The sequence below is a fragment of the Canis lupus genome, chromosome 10 (genome assembly GCF_011100685.1).
Source record: "Canis lupus familiaris isolate Mischka breed German Shepherd chromosome 10, alternate assembly UU_Cfam_GSD_1.0, whole genome shotgun sequence".
Lineage (NCBI taxonomy): Eukaryota > Metazoa > Chordata > Mammalia > Carnivora > Canidae > Canis > Canis lupus.
Genome location: NC_049231.1, coordinates 28,738,663 through 28,756,524, shown reverse-complemented (window position 1 = coordinate 28,756,524; position 17,862 = coordinate 28,738,663). Strand labels below are relative to the sequence as shown.

The 17,862-nt window shown below is 50.4% G+C and overlaps 1 protein-coding gene and 1 long non-coding RNA gene across 2 annotated transcripts in view; one reads left to right on the top strand and one right to left on the bottom strand.

Moving 5' to 3' along the window:
- CACNG2 (calcium voltage-gated channel auxiliary subunit gamma 2) overlaps nucleotides 1-5,301 on the bottom strand; it is a 111,637-nt gene extending 106,336 nt beyond the window's left edge. Inside the window, exon 1 of the mRNA XM_038550683.1 lies at nucleotides 4,518-5,301. Within this exon, the coding sequence (XP_038406611.1) occupies nucleotides 4,518-4,728 (211 nt within the window). The 5' untranslated portion in view covers nucleotides 4,729-5,301. The remainder of the gene's footprint in view (nucleotides 1-4,517) is intronic.
- A 508-nt stretch (nucleotides 5,302-5,809) lies between these two features.
- LOC111097658 overlaps nucleotides 5,810-17,862 on the top strand; it is a 29,263-nt gene continuing 17,210 nt past the window's right edge. Inside the window, exon 1 of the long non-coding RNA XR_005365170.1 lies at nucleotides 5,810-6,203. This is a non-coding gene — a long non-coding RNA (uncharacterized LOC111097658). The remainder of the gene's footprint in view (nucleotides 6,204-17,862) is intronic.

The following is a 17,862-nucleotide window of genomic DNA, read 5'->3' as shown; positions in this document are numbered from 1 at the left end:
GAAGTGTCTATTCCAGTGACTGTTCCAATTCAACTGGACTTTGGGGTACTTTAAAAGCAGAAAAGAGGAGAAAATCAATTGGTTATTTTTTTCCTTGCTTGCAGAGACGGAGTCTACTGATAATTTTCTGCTAGCCAATTAGGAGCCGCAGAACCCTAATGACGGACTCCTTCTGAATTGAATTAATGAATTCGGTGACTCATTATTATTCTTTTAAAAAAGAAGCCCCAGGAAGAACAAACCAACCATCCTGACTTCCTCACCTCCTTCTTTCTCTCTTGATTACTCGCTTGGCACATATCCTCATGATGTTTCAATTAATTTAAATCATTTTAAGAATTTCGAAATCAATCCACGGATAAATATTTGTATGCACCTATTGTGCGCAAAGCACCTGTAAAGAGTCAAATTATCTTGGGAATTCTGGAGCGATATGTACATCACGTGACGGCCTGTTAGTAACTCCCATACTCAGCTCCTGCACACTGGATCTGTTGGCGTTCCTAAAATAAAAGATGTATACTCTCCTTCTGGGGAACAAGAGAGCCATGGCTGAACCCAGTGTGGAGCACTCGCCACCTCGCAGGCCAAGCCAAGGGGAGGTAATCATAAACTTGGCAAAGACAGTGCAGGAAAATCGAGACACTTCTTGCTCAAAGAGAGAAGGGATGTAGGACGGGCGGCAGAGCCACCGGGAGCAAGCAGCACGTGGAAGCCAAGACGGGAGAAGCCGTGGATGGAAGAGGAGCTCAGAAATTCAGCAGAGAGAATGTACCAGTGGAGCCAGAGAGGAAGATTTCTGCGCTGCTTCACAGCAAGGGAAGGGGCGAGAGGGGGAGGGCGGTTTGTGCTACAGACCACGTTGTACCGCCAGGCGTTGGCTCCTCCTCTGCAGGGCTGGAAGTCCTCTGGGGGAGACGAGGAGTCCGAGCCCCGACAGACAGAGGGGAGGAAGGCGCAGGAGAGAACAAACACACAGTGAATTTCTTGCTGCCCCTGGAGGATTCCTTTCGGTGACAGCAGAGGTTAATATCCTGAGCAGCAAGCCACAGCGCGGCCCAGAGACGCGGCGCTCGGAAGGGCTGTTTTCCTGTCCTGTTGTGGATTTTATTGAACTATTCCCTGAAAGGGCCAATTCCTCTCTCTGTTCAGAGGCTATCTCGGCGCAGTTTTCCTGAAAAGTTCAAGGACTTCTCCTATCATGCTCCACCCACCAGGATCCACCTGCAGACTATCCCACCCCTTCCCGCTAAGGACCCCAGTCTGCTAGGGAGTTCAAGTTCACACACAGAGACACCGCTGTTTACTCTGCAGAGGGAAAAATAATAAAGGTTGTAGCTTCTTGGTTTCTCTGGTGTCCCACTGTGTGTCAACCCCTAACAGGTGGTCCTGTCCCACCTCATTCCTCAGCAGACTGATTCACTTCAAAAGCAGCTACAGAGGCAGAGAAATATTTTCTGATTTTTATTTTCATCAAGAAGTGAATGGAAATTAAGAAGGGCACTGGATATGATGAGCACTGGGTGTTATACTATATGTTGGCAAATTGAATTTAAATAAAATATTTTTAAAAAGTGAACAGGAAAAAAAAAGCATCTCAGGTGATTAAAAAAAAAAAAAAAAAGCCCGAGTGAAAACCAGAAAGTGGAAGAGGTCAGAAGCAGACAGGGTTGTTTTTTATCTGGAGTTATCAGCAACATCTTGGGGGAGATTTGAAGTCTGTTTATAACTTTTTTGGGTATGGGCAGGAAACAAAATAAAGAGGTGATGAGGGAATCTTTTCTGAAAGTCCAATTTCTCACACACAAAAACATTAAGACTGGGGGAAACTGAACCACTGACAACCTGATTTCCATAAAGGCTGACCCTATTTTGAATGCTCCAAAAAAGCAAGCACAGAAACACGCCACGAGAATCATCTACACCAATCTTCAGAAATAAGTGCTCTTATGGTCTTGGGGAACCAGTGCAGTCTTTGAAAATAAGTGGCTTAAAATCTTTAAACCACTTCCTAAGTGGCCAAGGCCCAACTTCCTAAGGCGGTCTCAGGCCCGCAAAGCCCCATTGGGACAGAGGCTTTGGAAATTGAAGGCCAGGGTCAACTGGAGCCCCAAGCACCCACCCTTCCTGCCCGGGGCCTTGGCTAGAAGTGGAAAAAGAATAGCATCCTGAAGGGAGCTTGGCCCAGCCCTCCTCTCCCTGCCCGGAGGCCCCAGGCCAGGGAGAAGGGCCAAACCCACAGCTCCCGTGCACATCACACAACCCTTGGGAAAGTGTTGTAATCCTAACCCTTTGAGGGAGAATTCAGGGGTGGGGGGAGTGGCAGGGGGTACAGCATGGAGAAAAAGTTAAAGGGGGTGGGTAGCACATTTGGGGATGTAGACACCAAACAGATGGAATTTAAACAAAACTACTTCAGCCTTTTTAAATACACAAGTGATTTGAAGCCACCTCTAGCCCTCTTGCCTTCTGGGAATTCAAAAATTGTTTCAAAGATCACAGTACGGAGAATTTGCAAGTAAAACCCTGATAACAAACTATATTTAAACCAACTTACCAATTTCTGAGTATATTTCTCCTAAAATAATGTTCCGTCTTTCCTCTAATTTCTTGGCTACATATCTCCATCCATCTAACTAAAATCCAAGGAAGGCAAATTGCTACTATGATCATTTCCCTAAAGCAACTCTCATTCACTTTGCTTTTCTTCTCTTTTGGAATAGCAGTCTGCCATAAATGTTTAATTAAATGGAAGCCTTTCCACTGTTAATGACAAGCTGCTTGAAAGGCTTTTCATTTTTTAAGGACGGGTGTGTTTAAAACAGTCCCTATTAATTTCCTGATATTGATTCCCTGGCTGGGGAAGAGCATAGAGTATTCAGCATACAGCTCCTCTGCAGACTATGTTCAAGGCAGCGGTTTGGATTGAGAAAGGGCACCAAATGCAGTATGCGTCAAATAGACCATCGCTCAATGAAGTCACTTAGCTATTCAAAACATGTTCAGCCATCACTCAACCGTTTGCACCAAGAATGTTGGGAGGGGGGCACGAAACTGGTGCTCTTTCCCAGACATAACCATTTCCCAAAGAGCGGCTTTTGCTCAGTTTGGGTTAGACCCTGGGGCCACCTCAGTTTCTCCCTCTCCTGTCCACTTCCCTCTCTTCTCCCCCATCTCCTGGCTTCAAGTCCCTGCATCACTATCCCATGTTGAGCTTAACAAACAATCCTGCAGTCCCCGCTTCCCAGCGCTGCCTCAAACGGCCTCCGGCATTGGTTCATGTCAGAAGCAAAGCACATAAGCCTTTCTCTCCACACAGAAACATGTATCTCTCTGTTCCCCTCTTTCGATGGGTGGCTGTAGCTTGTACATCCACATATGGATATATATAGAGCCACTCAAATGCAGTCCCTCATATTCAAGTCTGTTGCTAAATGCAGGCTGTATGACCTGCAGGAGTTTTTTTTTTTTTTTTCTGTGCTTATTAATGTGTCTCAGAAACACATGCCTTCATCTGTACCCTGATCTCCCAGGCTTGACACCGTGGGGACCCCTTGGCCCACAGCACATGCAAGGCACACATGACTCAGTGACCCTGCAAGATCAAGGCAAACAGCTAATACCCCCAGTCCACTGCACCCCCCCCCCCCCACCCCGCAAGCTCCCCAAGCCCTCGCCTCCCTCCCGGCCTCCCTGCACAATGTCTGATGCTCAAGCTGGCTGCAATGCTGACTGTACTCGCTTCTGGATAACAGACATGTCACTCTGCGTGGAAGTGAATTGGTTCTCCGCCTAACCTGCAAGTGAATTGCTGTTTATTAGAACTTGGGCTTGTTTCCTGTGAGAGACGTATGTATTTTTAGACTTTGTAAATGTTAAAATACACACATACACACACGCAGCCAGTTGCCCCAAAAGATATGTGTGGTTCATAGACATTACGAAATGCTCTTGAACTCAGCTTGAGATCCTGGAATAATTAGGATTTACCAAATAAGGATTCTTAGAAACAACAGATTTTTTTTTTTTAAAAAAAGGAGATTTGCAGATGATGATGTGTCTGGGACTTTTGGGGAGTAAGGGGGAGGAGGAGGGGGAAAGGAAGAGCATTTTTGAATTCTTCATTACGAAAAGAGGAGCAATGTTGAGAGAAGCAATTATTTTCCCCCCTCGTAGATGGCAATGCTACACCAAATGGCAAATCCTAATGATTCCAAAGCAGGCAGAGCTCATTCGACTTTTAAAGACAATCTCTTGTTGTTTTCATCATATCATAGATTATTCCAATGAAGAGGTTTAGGGGAAGGAGGGTGGCGGAGGCTTGAGAGTTGAGTATGGTTTTTGCTTATTGATTTTCTTTCCTCTGAAACTAACCCAACCAGCCTTGATCTGTGGTGGAAGGAGTGAAGTAAGAAAATGGTGGAATGTAAAGGGGACTTATTTGGAGGAGGGTGGGGAGGGGGAGTGAAAAGGGGAGGGGTGAGGTGGAGAGGGGGAGGAGATGGGAAATCAAATACCTTCTAGGCAGCAGGTTCTCCATAATCCAGAATGGGTCATAACTTCCTCGTTCTTTTTGCTGGTTTCATTCTCACTGACACTTTTGGTCTTGCAAACCCCTCTGGAGTAGAGCCAATAGTCGGTTCCCACAGCTATGGTCATCAGACTGAAGGCAGCGAAAGCACCAACGGTGGTTAAAAGCATTTGAACACCTCGATCAAACAGCCCCATAATTCTTCATTATATAAACACCCAACCGACTTCTGGTTCTCGGGAGAGTGTGTGTGAGGGTGCGAGTACTAAAGCAAAAAATAAAAAATAAAAAAAAAATAAAAATAATTCCACTACTAATATAATGGATATATGTGTGAATAGAGACTATGGAGAGATATAAAAACAGGGAGGTAAGAAAGCTCACGGAAAAGAGTGTAAATTATAAAGATCACACGGGAAGAGAGGCTTGCCTTTTGAGATCAGAAACTGTTCCAGTTGCAGTAAATTTTTTTTTAAAAAAAAAAAGGAAAAAAAAAATAAAAAGACACCCCCCACCCCCCCAAGTGAGATGCCTTAATCTCTTTTCCTAAAATTCTGGTCTCCAGTTTCCATATGTGACAGCTAATTTGGAGATGGCTTCCACAGTGAACCAGGGAACAGCCGCATTCTCAACACAATCTCTCATGGTCGGGACCTAGACAGTTAGAGATTGTAAAAGCCGGGATGCAACCTTCGGTCTTCGTGCTCGGCTCTGCGGCCTGCGCCATGAAAATCCTTTGCTTCGCCAGTTCTCTTCCTTGTTGTGGGGGGGGGGGGGGGGGGGGTCTCGGGCGCTTTCGTTTCAGACCAGACTTCCCAGTATTCTGTAAGCCCTTGATCTCAGCTGAGCAGGTGCGGGGGTCTCGCCTTCCATGGTGCTGCCCCGGCGGCGGCGGCGGCGGCAGGGCGGGCAGGGCGGGCAGGGCGGGCAGGCACGGCGGCGGCGGCGGCGGCAGGACGAGCAGCGGCGGCGGTTATTGTTGTTGGCGGCGGGGGTAGTGTTGGCGAAGTGGGGGAGGGAGGGGGTTTCTCCCGGAGAATCGAGGCGGGCTTCCCTCCCCCTATCTGCAAAGCTCCTGGAAACGAGGGAGCCGGCGTCTTGCTGCAGGATGGGCCGCCCGCCCCCCCGCTGCCGGCTCGGCCCCCGGCGGAGGCGCTCCCACCTACTGCATTACCGGGTGGTGCTGAACTGGACAGCTCCCTGCGCCGCCCGCCCGGCGCTCCCCGGCTGCTGGGCGGCCCGCCAGGAGGGGGGCGCGGGCCCGTCCTCCTCCTCCCTCCGCCGCGGCCGGGGGCGGAGCGGGGGCTGCCTGCCTCCGGTTACCCCTCGCCCCAGCCCTAAAATGCGCGCTCGCTGGGCTCCCGGAGCTCAGAGGAAGGCGTAGCTAGAGATAGCTCGCTCCCTCTCCCTCTCCCTCTCCCTCTCCCTCTCCCTCTCCCTCTCCCTCTCCCTCTCCCTCTCTCTCGCTCTCCCTCTCTCCCTCTCTCTCTCCCTCTCACTCTCTCCCCTGCCCTCCCCCCCCCCCTTGGTGTTTCTTCCAGCTCAGCCTCCTTCTCATTCCATCTCTACGTGCCCAGAGCTTCAAACACAACCCTCCCATCACAGTCAGATGGCACAAAACTTCAACCCGCCGTTTCTCTGCCTGGAAGCGGTGAAAATATAGCCTGGATGGGTAATTACAAACACGGTCTATACGTGTTTTCACTTTGCTGTTTCGGGGGGTTTGTTTTGTTTTATTTTATTGGCACGTTAGCCGCGTCTCCTTTCGGTGGTTCCTCTCTCTGTCTCTTTGTCTCTCTCTCTCTCTCTCCCCGGCTCACAGGGGGTGTGCAGGGCACTGTGTGTGTGTGTGTCTCTCTGTAGTTCTCCGTGAAATTCTGAATCTGCTTCTACAAGCAGACATTTTGGAAAGATTATTCACGGGAAAGGGGGGTGCGAAAGGGTGAGTGGTGGCTGGGGCTCCGGCAATGGTTTTCATCCCGGGGATGAACATGTTTGCAGGGGAAGTGGGTGAAATGTGAATCCTTCTAAGTTTCCGTGTCATTCATAAACTGGATTGGAAGAGATAAAAATCTCCCTGCTGTGAACACTGAAGCACATCAGAAACCAGCCCCCCTCTCTTCCTCAACAGAATGCTATCTTGGGTTAATTACAGCGCTACCTCTTCTTTTTACATGTGCAACTTTTCCTTAATGTGACTCCGGGAGAAAGAAGCCCATCAGATTCCTGCTGTTATTGATTACATTTTTCTCTGATCAGTTTCGTAGTTAAGTGAGTGGGGAGCACATGAGGCGGCGTGATGCAGGTGCACTGTTTTTCATTTTTGCGGGGAGGAGCCTAGAGAGAGGTGTGAGTCTGGTGGGTCCGTTGGGGCTTAGAGATGTTTTAATTGCATAGCTCAATTATTCCATACTTCCTTCTCTTTTTTTGTCTTGAGATCATTTGTTTGACAATCTCTCAGTGATTTGATGATTATCAAAGAGTATATAATAGACGACTGAATTAAAAAGCCTTTTTTTTTTTTTGATGTTGCCTAACTTTTTTCTCTTAGCTGAGAGTTGGTCTGCAGGTATAACCAGCACATACTTCTTGGTATAGAAAGATGACCTGTTTCTCCACTCTGCATAAAACTTCCTTTTCTCATGCTCTGTTCCTTTCTCAGAAGGGAAAGACTCCTACAAGGGGCAATTGCTGTGCTCCTGTGCTCCGGGAGGTGGTCCCGGTGTCTGGAGAACAGAGGCACAATTTCAGCAAGTCCTGCTAAGGTGCCTTTAGGATATAGCAAGACACTTGCAGACTGAGGATTTCTCCAGTTTTGTTTCTTGTTCTGTGAGGACGGGGATGGGAATCGGGATGGGAGAGGGGCTGATGTGCTGTTCCACTGAGCAAGGAACTTAGCAAGTTCAGCCAGTGTTCAGGTGGGTGATTTTCTTGGCTCTGGTCTATAAGGAAAAAGTGAAAGACAAGCAGGAAGGCTCCTTACATGGGCTAGGCCTTTCGGGGGGAGTGGAGAGACACTTGGCTGCAGCCACACAAGACTGAGCAGCTTGCCTTCTCCTGTGCTTGTCACCTTGGTTGCCTCTGATCTGTCCATGAAGTCCCTTCAGACTAGAGCTAGAGCCCTCCTTCTTATCCGCCCATCCCATTTCAGACCAACCCCTAAGTCTTTTGCCCAAATGGAATCAGTAACAGAGGCTCAGAAACTTCTGTTTGTCTACAGAAGCAGCTAACGTCTTAGCCACTGACTGTAGCTGCAGCTTTAGCGGCTTTTGATTAATCTCCTGGCTAGATAATCATTGAGAAAAAGGAAAGGGGGTTGGGGGGGAGTGTAACAGCTTTGGGCTGTCAGTGTGGCCAGAGCAGACTTCTGGAGACAGAACAGGCCTAGAGCCACAGATCGCCTCTGCTGCTTAACTGCATGACTGCAAACTAGTTGGCTTCCTAGAGCCTCAGTTTTACAGTACCTGCCTTTTCCTCCTTTCTGGGGTTGTTCCTAGCACCTCCTATTTTTCACGGCTGCTGCCACCACCATGCTCAGGGGTCAACCATCCCATTTCTAGCACTTTGTTGTGCATGCATCATCTCTCTCACTAACTCGTGAGCCCTTGGATGTGTCTTGTTCACTGTGATGTCTTTGGGACCTATCTGATGCTTGATAGCAATGGCTGAGTGATGCTAGTATGAGATAGGTGATGTGCCCCGCACAAGAGGCACTCCATAAATGTGGCTTCCTCTCTTTATCTCCCCACTTCCACAGCTTCCTTTGGTTCCCAGCTTCCTTCACTCTAACATCTGTTCTGCTCCCCTTCCCCTTCACTGACCCAGCCCTCTCCTCAGGTCCCTTCTGCAGACCAGACAAGGCTACCTGGGAAGAGCTGGCTTGGTGTGAGCCCTGTTACATGGTTTGGGTCCACCAGGCACACAATCTTAGCAGCTGCTGAATGGGTGCTCTTAGGGGAGCAGCTTTGTGTGCCTGCAGTTGGTTACTTGGGAAGGGCTTAGAGGAAATTAGCTGAAATGCCACAGGCCTATTTTGAGCTCCTTCTTTGATGGAGTGGAAATAACATGGGATTTGGGTGCAGCAGACCTGGCCTTGAAGCACAAGGCTGCCATTTCCTTATTTTTGACCTTGAGCAGTCTCTGAACCTCCCTGGAAGCCTCTCTTCATCTATCAAGGAGGACCATGGGAGGAGCCTCACAGTGTGGTTGTATCACAAGTTAATAGCAATAACAAAAGCTAACATGCCTGAGACTGATCTAGGCTGAACCCCACAATAATTCTATGGGACACGTATGGTCATGATTCCCATTTTACAGATGAGGAAACCAAGACATGTAACGATTTAAGTATCTGACCTAAGGCTGCCCAGTTAGTGAGTGACAGCTGGGAGTCTAGTCTAGCAGCCAAGCTTAACGACCTACGGCTTACCCACTGTTCCTTGACCCAAGATACGACCTCACACTGAGGTGAGGAGAATGTCAGGTGATGGATGCTGGGGGGCTATGAAGTAGGGAGACCAAGCCCAACCTAGGGGGTGAAGGACATCCCCCCAGGAAGACAAGATATGTAAACTGAGATGTAGGAATGAGAAAGAGTTAGCTAGGCCAGGATGGGGGTGAGAGGATGAAGAGGAGCTGAGAAAGGGAAGAGCATCCTAGGCTGAGGGAACAGCATGTGCCAGGGTTTAAAGGTATGCACAAGTGGGAAAAGATGATTGCCCCATTTTAGGAAAAACGTGCTAAGTATGGCCTATCTAAAGACAGTGATGGGAAATGTTTTAGGCTAAGAACTGGAGGCCATGGAAAGGAGGTTGGAGCCTAAGAAGCAACCCAGAGGAGCTTGGGGGACAGGGAATGTGAGAAGCAAACCCAGGGGCAGGGAGACACCAGGGCAGCTGTGGCGGGGCCCCCCAGCAATAGACAGTGGTGGCCTAGACCAGCAGTGGCAACGGGGATGGAAAGAAGTGGAGGTATTTGGGGGTGTTGGGGAGAAAATTAATGCATATTGGTGTGTGTTATTGAGATAGCCACTCTGAGGAAGAAGCAGGCTGGGGAGGGAGTGGGTGTAGGGAGGTGGGTGCTGAGAATTCTGCTTTGGTCGTGCATGTCCTTTTGCCACATTCTGTTGCCTCTTCACTCCCTGCTCCCATTCTTCCTCTCCTCAGCATGTCCATTAATTAATTAAGACTATAAATCATTCACTCCATTACATTCTATCCCCCCGCCCCGAATTAAGCCTCACAAACTCAGGGATTTTGGTCTGTTGTGTTCACATTGTATTTCCAACACTCAGACTAGTGCCCAGCGCATAGTAGGTGCTCTATAAAAAAGAATTTATTTGTTGGTACACAAATCTAAATGCATGCATCCAAATGCATATCCGCTCTGTGTCAGGCAATGTGCTGGGAGGTGCTAGGGAGGCAGATGAGATTAAAATACCCAAATCAGGGAGGTTGGCAAGCAGACAGCTAATTCTGGGACAGTGTGACCAGCCCAGGGAAGATCTGGTGTATGTGGCATTCCCCGCTGTGTGCTCCCACAGCCCCCCAGGAGTTCTCCTCTGTCGTACTTATCTCCAGATTTGGAATTTCGGTTTAATGGTGGGCACATAGTAGGCCCACAGTACATATTTGATGAATGTATGAATGAATAATAAATGAATAAATTGAAGACACATGCTACGGAAGTCCAGAAGGAAGCATCTATTTCTCCCTTGGAGTGGCTTCGATGGCAAGCTCACTCTCAAAGTCCCGGAGGAGTGGTCATAATTGGTCAAGGAGGAGAGGAGGGCATTGAAAGCAGAGGAACAGCACATACAAATACAAAGAGGTCTGAAGCAGTGTGAGCACTCAGGAGGTCGGTGTGGCTGATGGATGGACAGGAGGAAGGCTGGGGCTGACTCCAGAGAGACTGCTGTGCCCAGGGGGATGGGCCACCCATTGGTGTCACTGCCCTTGTGGCCCTTGCCCGGGGAAGAAGCAATGAAGCTGGGTTTGAATCCCCACTCTGCTGCTTGCTCTCTATATGACCGGGGTGAGTCTCAGTCTCCTCATCTGTAAATGGGGGTAATAGGTGCCCAATCCTTTCCTACCTGAAGTCCTTTGTACTTACTATTCCTTCTGTTGGAATGTTTTCCTCCCTAAACACTGGATCCCTGGCTCATCATTCAGGTCATTCAGGTCTTCGCTGAAAGGCCACTTCCAGGGTCATTGCTCGTCCAACGACATGCCACTCTCTACAACACTGGCCTGTTCTGTTCACGTCATTGCACTTGTTGCAACTTGACCTTTCTCATTTATCATCTGAAGCCTCTCCCTACCCACCTGCCTCTCCTAGGATGTTAGACCACATTGGTCTTGTTCATTATAGTATCCCCACTGCCTTGAAAGTGCTGGAAATATTGTAGGTGCTCAGAGAATATTTTTTGAATGAATGAATAAGGTCATGGTTGTAAGGATTAAACAACAGGGGCCAGATATAAGCATTTGGAAGATAGTGGGAGCAAGCCTCTAGAAGCTCCTGACACTTGGTGGGTGGGGGTAGCGGGGAAAGGAGAAGGTGGTTCCAAGATGCTACAGGAGGCCTGAGGGGGCACATGAAGGGGAGGCAGTTCCTACCGGTGTCAGGTCTGGGGAGGCCAGGTTTGCCCGGCTTCTCCATGTTGCTCCTCCTGGGCCTGCTCTGCTCTCTTGACCCCACGCACAGGCCACCATGGGTGTTCAGAGCCTTCTAGCCCCCAGAGCTGCTCAGCCCCACGCTAGAGCAGGTGCTGCGGGGAGGCCCTGATGGGGTCAGGAGGGAAGGAGATGCTCGGAGACATGGCAGGTTTCATGCCTTGTAGTGCTGAGGGCAGTCGAGAGAGCCTCAGGGAGCCCCAAGGGTCTGCTACCCGAGGAGGCTGGAAGAGTGGGCTCCCTGCCCCCCAGCTCGTAATAGAGTATGTGGGGTTAGCCCTGAGACTGGTGAGAACCAGAAGCTGAAAATCCACACGTGGAGATGGCCATGTCCAGAAATCCCACAGAGAAGGAGCTTTCCCACCCGGGACTTGCAACCCCAGTCCGAGCTCGGAATCTGCAAGGCTCTGTCCCACTCCGCGCCGTGCCCCGCTGGTGTGCTAGTGCTCCAGGAGCTCAGCCACGGTAAAGAATCTTATGATAGAAAATCAGTCATAAAGTTACAGAGTAGAAAAAAATAATACAATAAAGAGGACACGTAAAGATGCAGAAGTGAAGGTAGACACAGAATGTTAAAGGGCAGAAGGGCATGGCGAGAAGGCGATTTCCAGGGACTCCTTAGGGAAAAGGAATCCAGTGATGGCACAGGTGACAGGGAGGCAGTGCTCCTGGATAAGCAGCTTTGGGAGGGGACAGGGAGTGGGTCCTGGGTGTCTTCATGACCAGGCTCAGCCAACTCGAAGCCCCTCCTCTGCCACTTCCCTCTCTCCCTCTTCTCCTCCAGTCAAACCAGACTCCATGCCTGGATCCCACCGTCCCACACCTACCCTAGGGCCTTTGCATCACAGTTTTGGTGTCTGAAATGCCTGTCTTCTGGCAACTGATTTAATCCCTCCTCCCCACAGCCGTGTCTGCTCAGAGGCCCAACTGACCACCCGATAGAGGAGCCCACCCGCCCCTCTGCCATCATTCTTTACCTGCTGAAATTTTCTCCTTAACCCTTAACAGCACCCCCTGCCCCTGCAACCTTGTGTACACATTTATTTTCTGAATTCTAGTGTAAGGGTAGGGGGCTGGGCGATTATTATTATCCTCCTTGCTTCTCGCACGGTGTCTGGCACATAGTAGGTGCTCACCAAGCCCATGGGCCAGTAGGAGGAGAAACAGAAGAAGCTCCAGCACATGAGAGGGGGCAGGAGATCGGAATGGCCTGGTTGGAATATCCCGGGAGAGTTGGCCTGGAACTCTGCACAGGGAAGCCAACAGTGTCTTCAGAAGATCCTGGAGGTTTCTGGGAGGAAGGGGTGGGGACTTCCAAGGTTCCGGGGCAAAGTAGAGAACTTGGCCATGTGACAAGCAGGAAAATAAAAGGGAAGGAAGGCACTCCTCTCTGTGCAGATTTCAGGCGGATCAAGTGGTGGGGGGGCTGCTGAGGCGGCAGGGCAGGACCACGCAGGAGCCGAGGGGTGGGGTTCACATGCTTCCGTGCAGCCTGGCCTTGGGCAAGTGACCAGACATTCCCAAGTCTCGGCTGGCCTGACTGGAAAACGGGGCACCGCCACCAGCCTCAAGGGGCTGCGCTGACAATGAAATGAAATAAAAAAGTACTTCTAGTGCCTCCTTCGTGGTAAGCCCTAAATAAATATTAGCTGCATGTTGAGCTCCTATTGGGTGTTATGTGCTTTGAATAAAACACAAAAGTGAAAAAGATGTGGTCCCTGCTCAGAGGCAGTCAGTTAAGTGGAGAGAGACAGGCCAGCAGACCTCAGCATGATGCCGATGGAGGGCGGAGGCGGGCACGCGGGCACCGTGAGCGGGCGAGGCAGTGCCACCTGGGTATAGGGCATGGGACTTGGTGGCAGCGGAGCCGGGGGGCATGAGTGGAGGACAGGAGCAGGCAAGGCCACGCACAGGTTTCTAGGCAGAGGCAACGGAAGGTCCAAAGACAGAGGAGGTGAAACATTCACTCACCAAGAATTTGCTGGAAAATAGACACTTAAAAAAAAAAAAGGTTTAGAGAATCAGTCTCTACATCTTTTAATTATTTTTAGTGGAAGAGGTTTGGGCGAGTTTTGCAAACTATCTGTTAAAAATTAAAAGGACATTGTCTGAGACAATTTTTTTGATTGAGCACCTGCTACATGTCAAGGTGCATGAGTGAGGGAGCCCGGATCCCGGCCCCGGGATCACACACGCCCAGGAGGCAGACCCTGGGGGATCAACTATAAATGGATTGTTTAATTGCAAGCACGTGTGTTTGGGGGGCTGCAGGTGATTCTGTTTTGCCAAAGCGCTGGGGTGGGGATGGGGGAACCTAGCAGAGATCAGGCTGGCAGCGGAGGTGGGCCAGGTCGGGGAGCGCCTTGCATCAAGCACAGTACTTACTGGGTGACCGCTGTGTGCGGGGCCTGCCAAGGGGACACCAGGGTTGGCGCTGGCAGGAACCGATGACCCAATGTGCAGTGGCAGGAGCACGGCCTGGAAAAAACAGGGGGAAAGGCTTCCCGGAGGTGGTGACTTTGCCTCTTCCTCCAGTGGAATAGAAGTCCCAAGGCCAACTGGCCTGCCTTTCAGCAGGGGGCGGGGTGGGGGGGCTTCTGCCCCTGCAGGCTTGAAGGGACACTAGTCCCGCCCAGGGGTGGCCCCAGAGCAAAGGGTTCTGGGCCAGGCAGAGTTCCTTCTCTAGGCCTTGGATGTAAGGGAGGGAGGAGTTGGCATCACACTGAGCTGTTGACCCAAAGACCAGAGCGTGGGGAGGACCAACAGGCTGCCTCTGTGCGGGGCGGGTGGGGGGGGTGGGCAGAGCTAGAAGTCCTGCCTCCGCCCCTGCCTCAAGGCTGCGTGAGCTCCAGAGGGTTAACCGGCCTCTCTGCCTCTGCGTGCTCCTCTGTAAAATGGGCACCGTGGTGGCTTTATGGGGCTGTTGTCATCATGAAGACTGAGCGCCAGTCTCGCCTTGGCAGCTTTACAAATGACTCGTCGTAACGGCCTGCCGAGCGTACACCCATTGTGCAAGTGTGGCTGACCCTGTAGGAGCCGTCAGGACGGCTAAGGGGTGGGGTGCTCCGTGGGAGGGGCGGGCAGCCCAGCGGAGCCTGCGGGATGCGGCCCAGCACCCCTGGCCTGCCCTGGGGCACACACAGCAGGTAGAGACCTTGCCTCCTGACCCGATGGTTCTGCAGGTGTCAGGTTCCTCTTTCCCTAACATAGCGCTCCCTTCTCCACCCCCTGGGCGCCCGCGGGCCCGTCGGTGTCTCTTGCACGTTGTGGGCTCTTCTCTGAGCCACTACCTTCCGGCAGGATAACGCGTCCCCCTGCTCCAGGGCCCGCGTGGACTTCAGGCCGAGGGGCTGCCTCCTGGAGGGACATGGGGCCCCTTCCAGGGGCCACGGGTGGCGGCAGGTGCAGCCTGGCCCTCACCTCCTTGTGCTGCAAATACGGTTTGTCGTCTGTCTTGGTAAATCCTGAGTCCTGGAGAGGCTGGATCCTTCTCCCTGGAGCTCGTCACTGTGTCCTTCGCATCTCGCGCAGACGTTGGCACAGAACAGGCTCTCAGCAAGTGTTTGCTGATAAATGGGGTGGGAGTGGGTGGAGGGAGAGAGAAGAGGAGCAGAAGTGATACAGCAGCACATCTTCTTCAATGACGGGGGTCCTCGTGACCAGGTTTGTTGAGCGCGGCCTCTGTGCCGGGTGTGCTGCGCATCTCGGATCCTCACAGCGAGCCCTCCAGGGGACGTCTGTCGTGGTTCTCATTTTACAGGTGAGAAATCCCAGCACAGAGAGGTTAAGCAACTTGCCCAAGGTTGCACAGCCAAGAAGCGACGGAGTCAAGATTCCAGCTCTCATGCTTTCAGGCTGTAGAGTCTCATAGCTGTTGATTGCCTACTGTGTGCCCCCCTCTTTGTCCTTTAATACTACAGAAAACCTGGGGAAACTGAGGCTCAGGGTGGTGAACCTGCCAAGCCAAACCGCCAGCAAATGGCAGATTCACGATGATTGGCACACAGCTCTGCCTGTATTTGGTTTCTGTCCCAGCGTGGGGAGAGGTCCTGTGGGTCAACCGTCCCTCCCCTTGCCTGAGTCAGTGGCAGGTGGGCATCTACTGGGCTCCTGCCTTCTTCCTGGCCTCACACCCAGGCCCGCGTCTGCTGCTAGGGGGTTATCACAGAATAGAGTATCAGAAAGAACATTGAGTCTGGAGCCAGAAGACCGGGTAAGAGCCCCAGGGACATTGTGGAAGATGCTTCCCCTCTCGGAGGCTCAGTTTCTTCAGCTTGGAAGTGGGAGGAATCACATGGCTCCCTGAGTTTATGCCAGATTCATTCAGACCATGTACCCCGGGCCACATGGAACCTCGAGAGCGCCCGGGAGGAAGGGGTGAGATGGAGGCATCTCCTTGCTGGGAACCTCCAGTGAGCTCCACACTGTGAGGCCCGGCCCCGTGCCCTCCAATCTTGTCCGCTTTATCCCCCCCAGGACCCCGACCCCACGTGGACGCTGCGTCCCAGCCACACTCACCTTTTTCCCCTGGGATCCGTGTGGCGATAAGGTGCAGGGGGCTTAGCCGGGACAATACCACACACGCCGGATTTCTCGGTCTTTCCTTTTTCCTTTCGCTTGCCTCCCTCATCCCTTCATCCCCATGTAAATAACCAGTGTATTTCCAGTATTTTTCCACATGTTCACCAATTGTAAACAAAACATCCCTGCAGCTAACGTGCACACGTGAACACACACCTGCGTCTGTTCCCACGCATATGCAGGTGTAGGGCCTGGGCACTGTTTCACAAAGGGGGGCCGCGTGAGGCCCCCCTCTGCATCTTGCTTTATCGCCCAAACAGCAACACCTGTGAGGCTCTGAGTCAGCTGCAGTAGCCCTAATTCATTCTCGTAATGGCATCATTATATTTCAGAGTGAGCAGTGACTATGGTTTCCTCATCCGGTCTTGTCCTGATGGGCATTCGTTCTACATCCTGTCCTCCGGCTGCACCCGAGCCTGCAAGCAGTGCAGCAGTACACACCCTGGACATGTGTCCTTCAGCGGGAGCTCTTCAGTGGACTAGAGCCCCAGGAGTCGCATAGTTGACGGGTGTATGTATTTTTTATTTCAGCTCGCTTTCCAACAATGCTGTACCTTGTCACCTTTCCAACAACAATTTTATGAGTCTACTTACCCGCATCCACACCAGCAATAGGTGTTAGTAGTATTTTTAGTTTTTGCCAGTCTGATGGGGACAAAGTGAAATCTCACAGTTACTCCAATTTCAGATTCCCGTACAATTAGTGAGTTAGTGCCTCTTTCCATATGTTTGTTGGACATCTGGATTGGCACCACATCCTGCCGAGTCTTATCTTTTGACTCAATCCTTCTCTTGAGTTTCTTATCAGTTTGTAAGAGCTCGTTGCATATTATAAATATTAACTTTTTATTTGACATCTGTGCTGGGAATAGTTTATTTGAAGGAAAATGGCATATAACCTTATATTAGTTTCAAGTGCGCAACGTGATTGGCCCCTTGTATACACTGCCAAATGTCAAATAGTTTTATAGTTTTATACTTGGATTCCTTATTTTCATATTGACTTCGTGAATGGAATCTGTTGCCACAAAAGTAATTTTGGGAAGTATAATGTCTTTTTTTTAAAATCATTTTTTTAATTTTTATTTATTTATTTATGATAGTCACACAGTGAGAGAGAGAGAGAGAGAGAGAGGCAGAGACACAGGCAGAGGGAGAAGCAGGCTCCATGCACTGGGAGCCTGACGTGGGATTCGATCCCAGGTCTCCAGGATCGCGCCCTGGGCCAAAGGCAGGCGCTAAACTGCTGCGCCACCCAGGGATCCCCAGTATAATGTCTTTTTATGTATGACTTTTTTTTTTTAGTTAGTTAGTTAATTAATTAATTAATTAATTTAACAGAATGAGAGCACAAGTGGGGGGAGTAGGAGAGGGAGAAGCAGGCTCCCTCCTGAGCAGGGAGTCCAATGCAGAGCTCCATCCCAGGACCCTGGGATCATGACCTGAGCTGAAGGCAAACGTTTTACTGACTGAGCCACCCAGGCACCTAATTTTCTCATTTTCTTATGCACTGAAACTGATCCTGTCCTCTTCTCCATTTTATCCCAAGATATTTATTGTTTTACTTTATTTTTTGGATGTTAACTCGTCAATCCATCCAACGTCAAGTGAGGTTTCCACTTTCTTGCAAAAGAGAGCTGGTTGTGCAAGGTTCATCAATTAAACAATTACTCTTTTTCCAACTGAATTGAAATATCATCTCTGCCCCATATTGAATTCCCGTGAATATGTTGCTCTAGTCCTGTTCTTTCTGTTACACTGATCTGTGCATGGCTTCCCCACCGCACCAACTGAATTTGGTAACAGGGGCCTCCATATGTTCTCACTTCTAGTAAGTCATGTTCTTACTTGATATTTTCCCTTGTGTAGGATCTGGTTATTACCAGGTCTCCCTTCTTTGCGAACTTTGAGATTATTTTAGCCAATGGCATGTTGGTCACCACTGGATCCCAGTGACTTACGTGGGGTCAAGTGTCCAACTGGGGAGCAAGAGATAGTTGTTGAATGTTGCAACTGCACTTCTCTTTCCACAATGGACACGATCCTTCCACCTTGAGGACTGTAAAAGGCATTAAA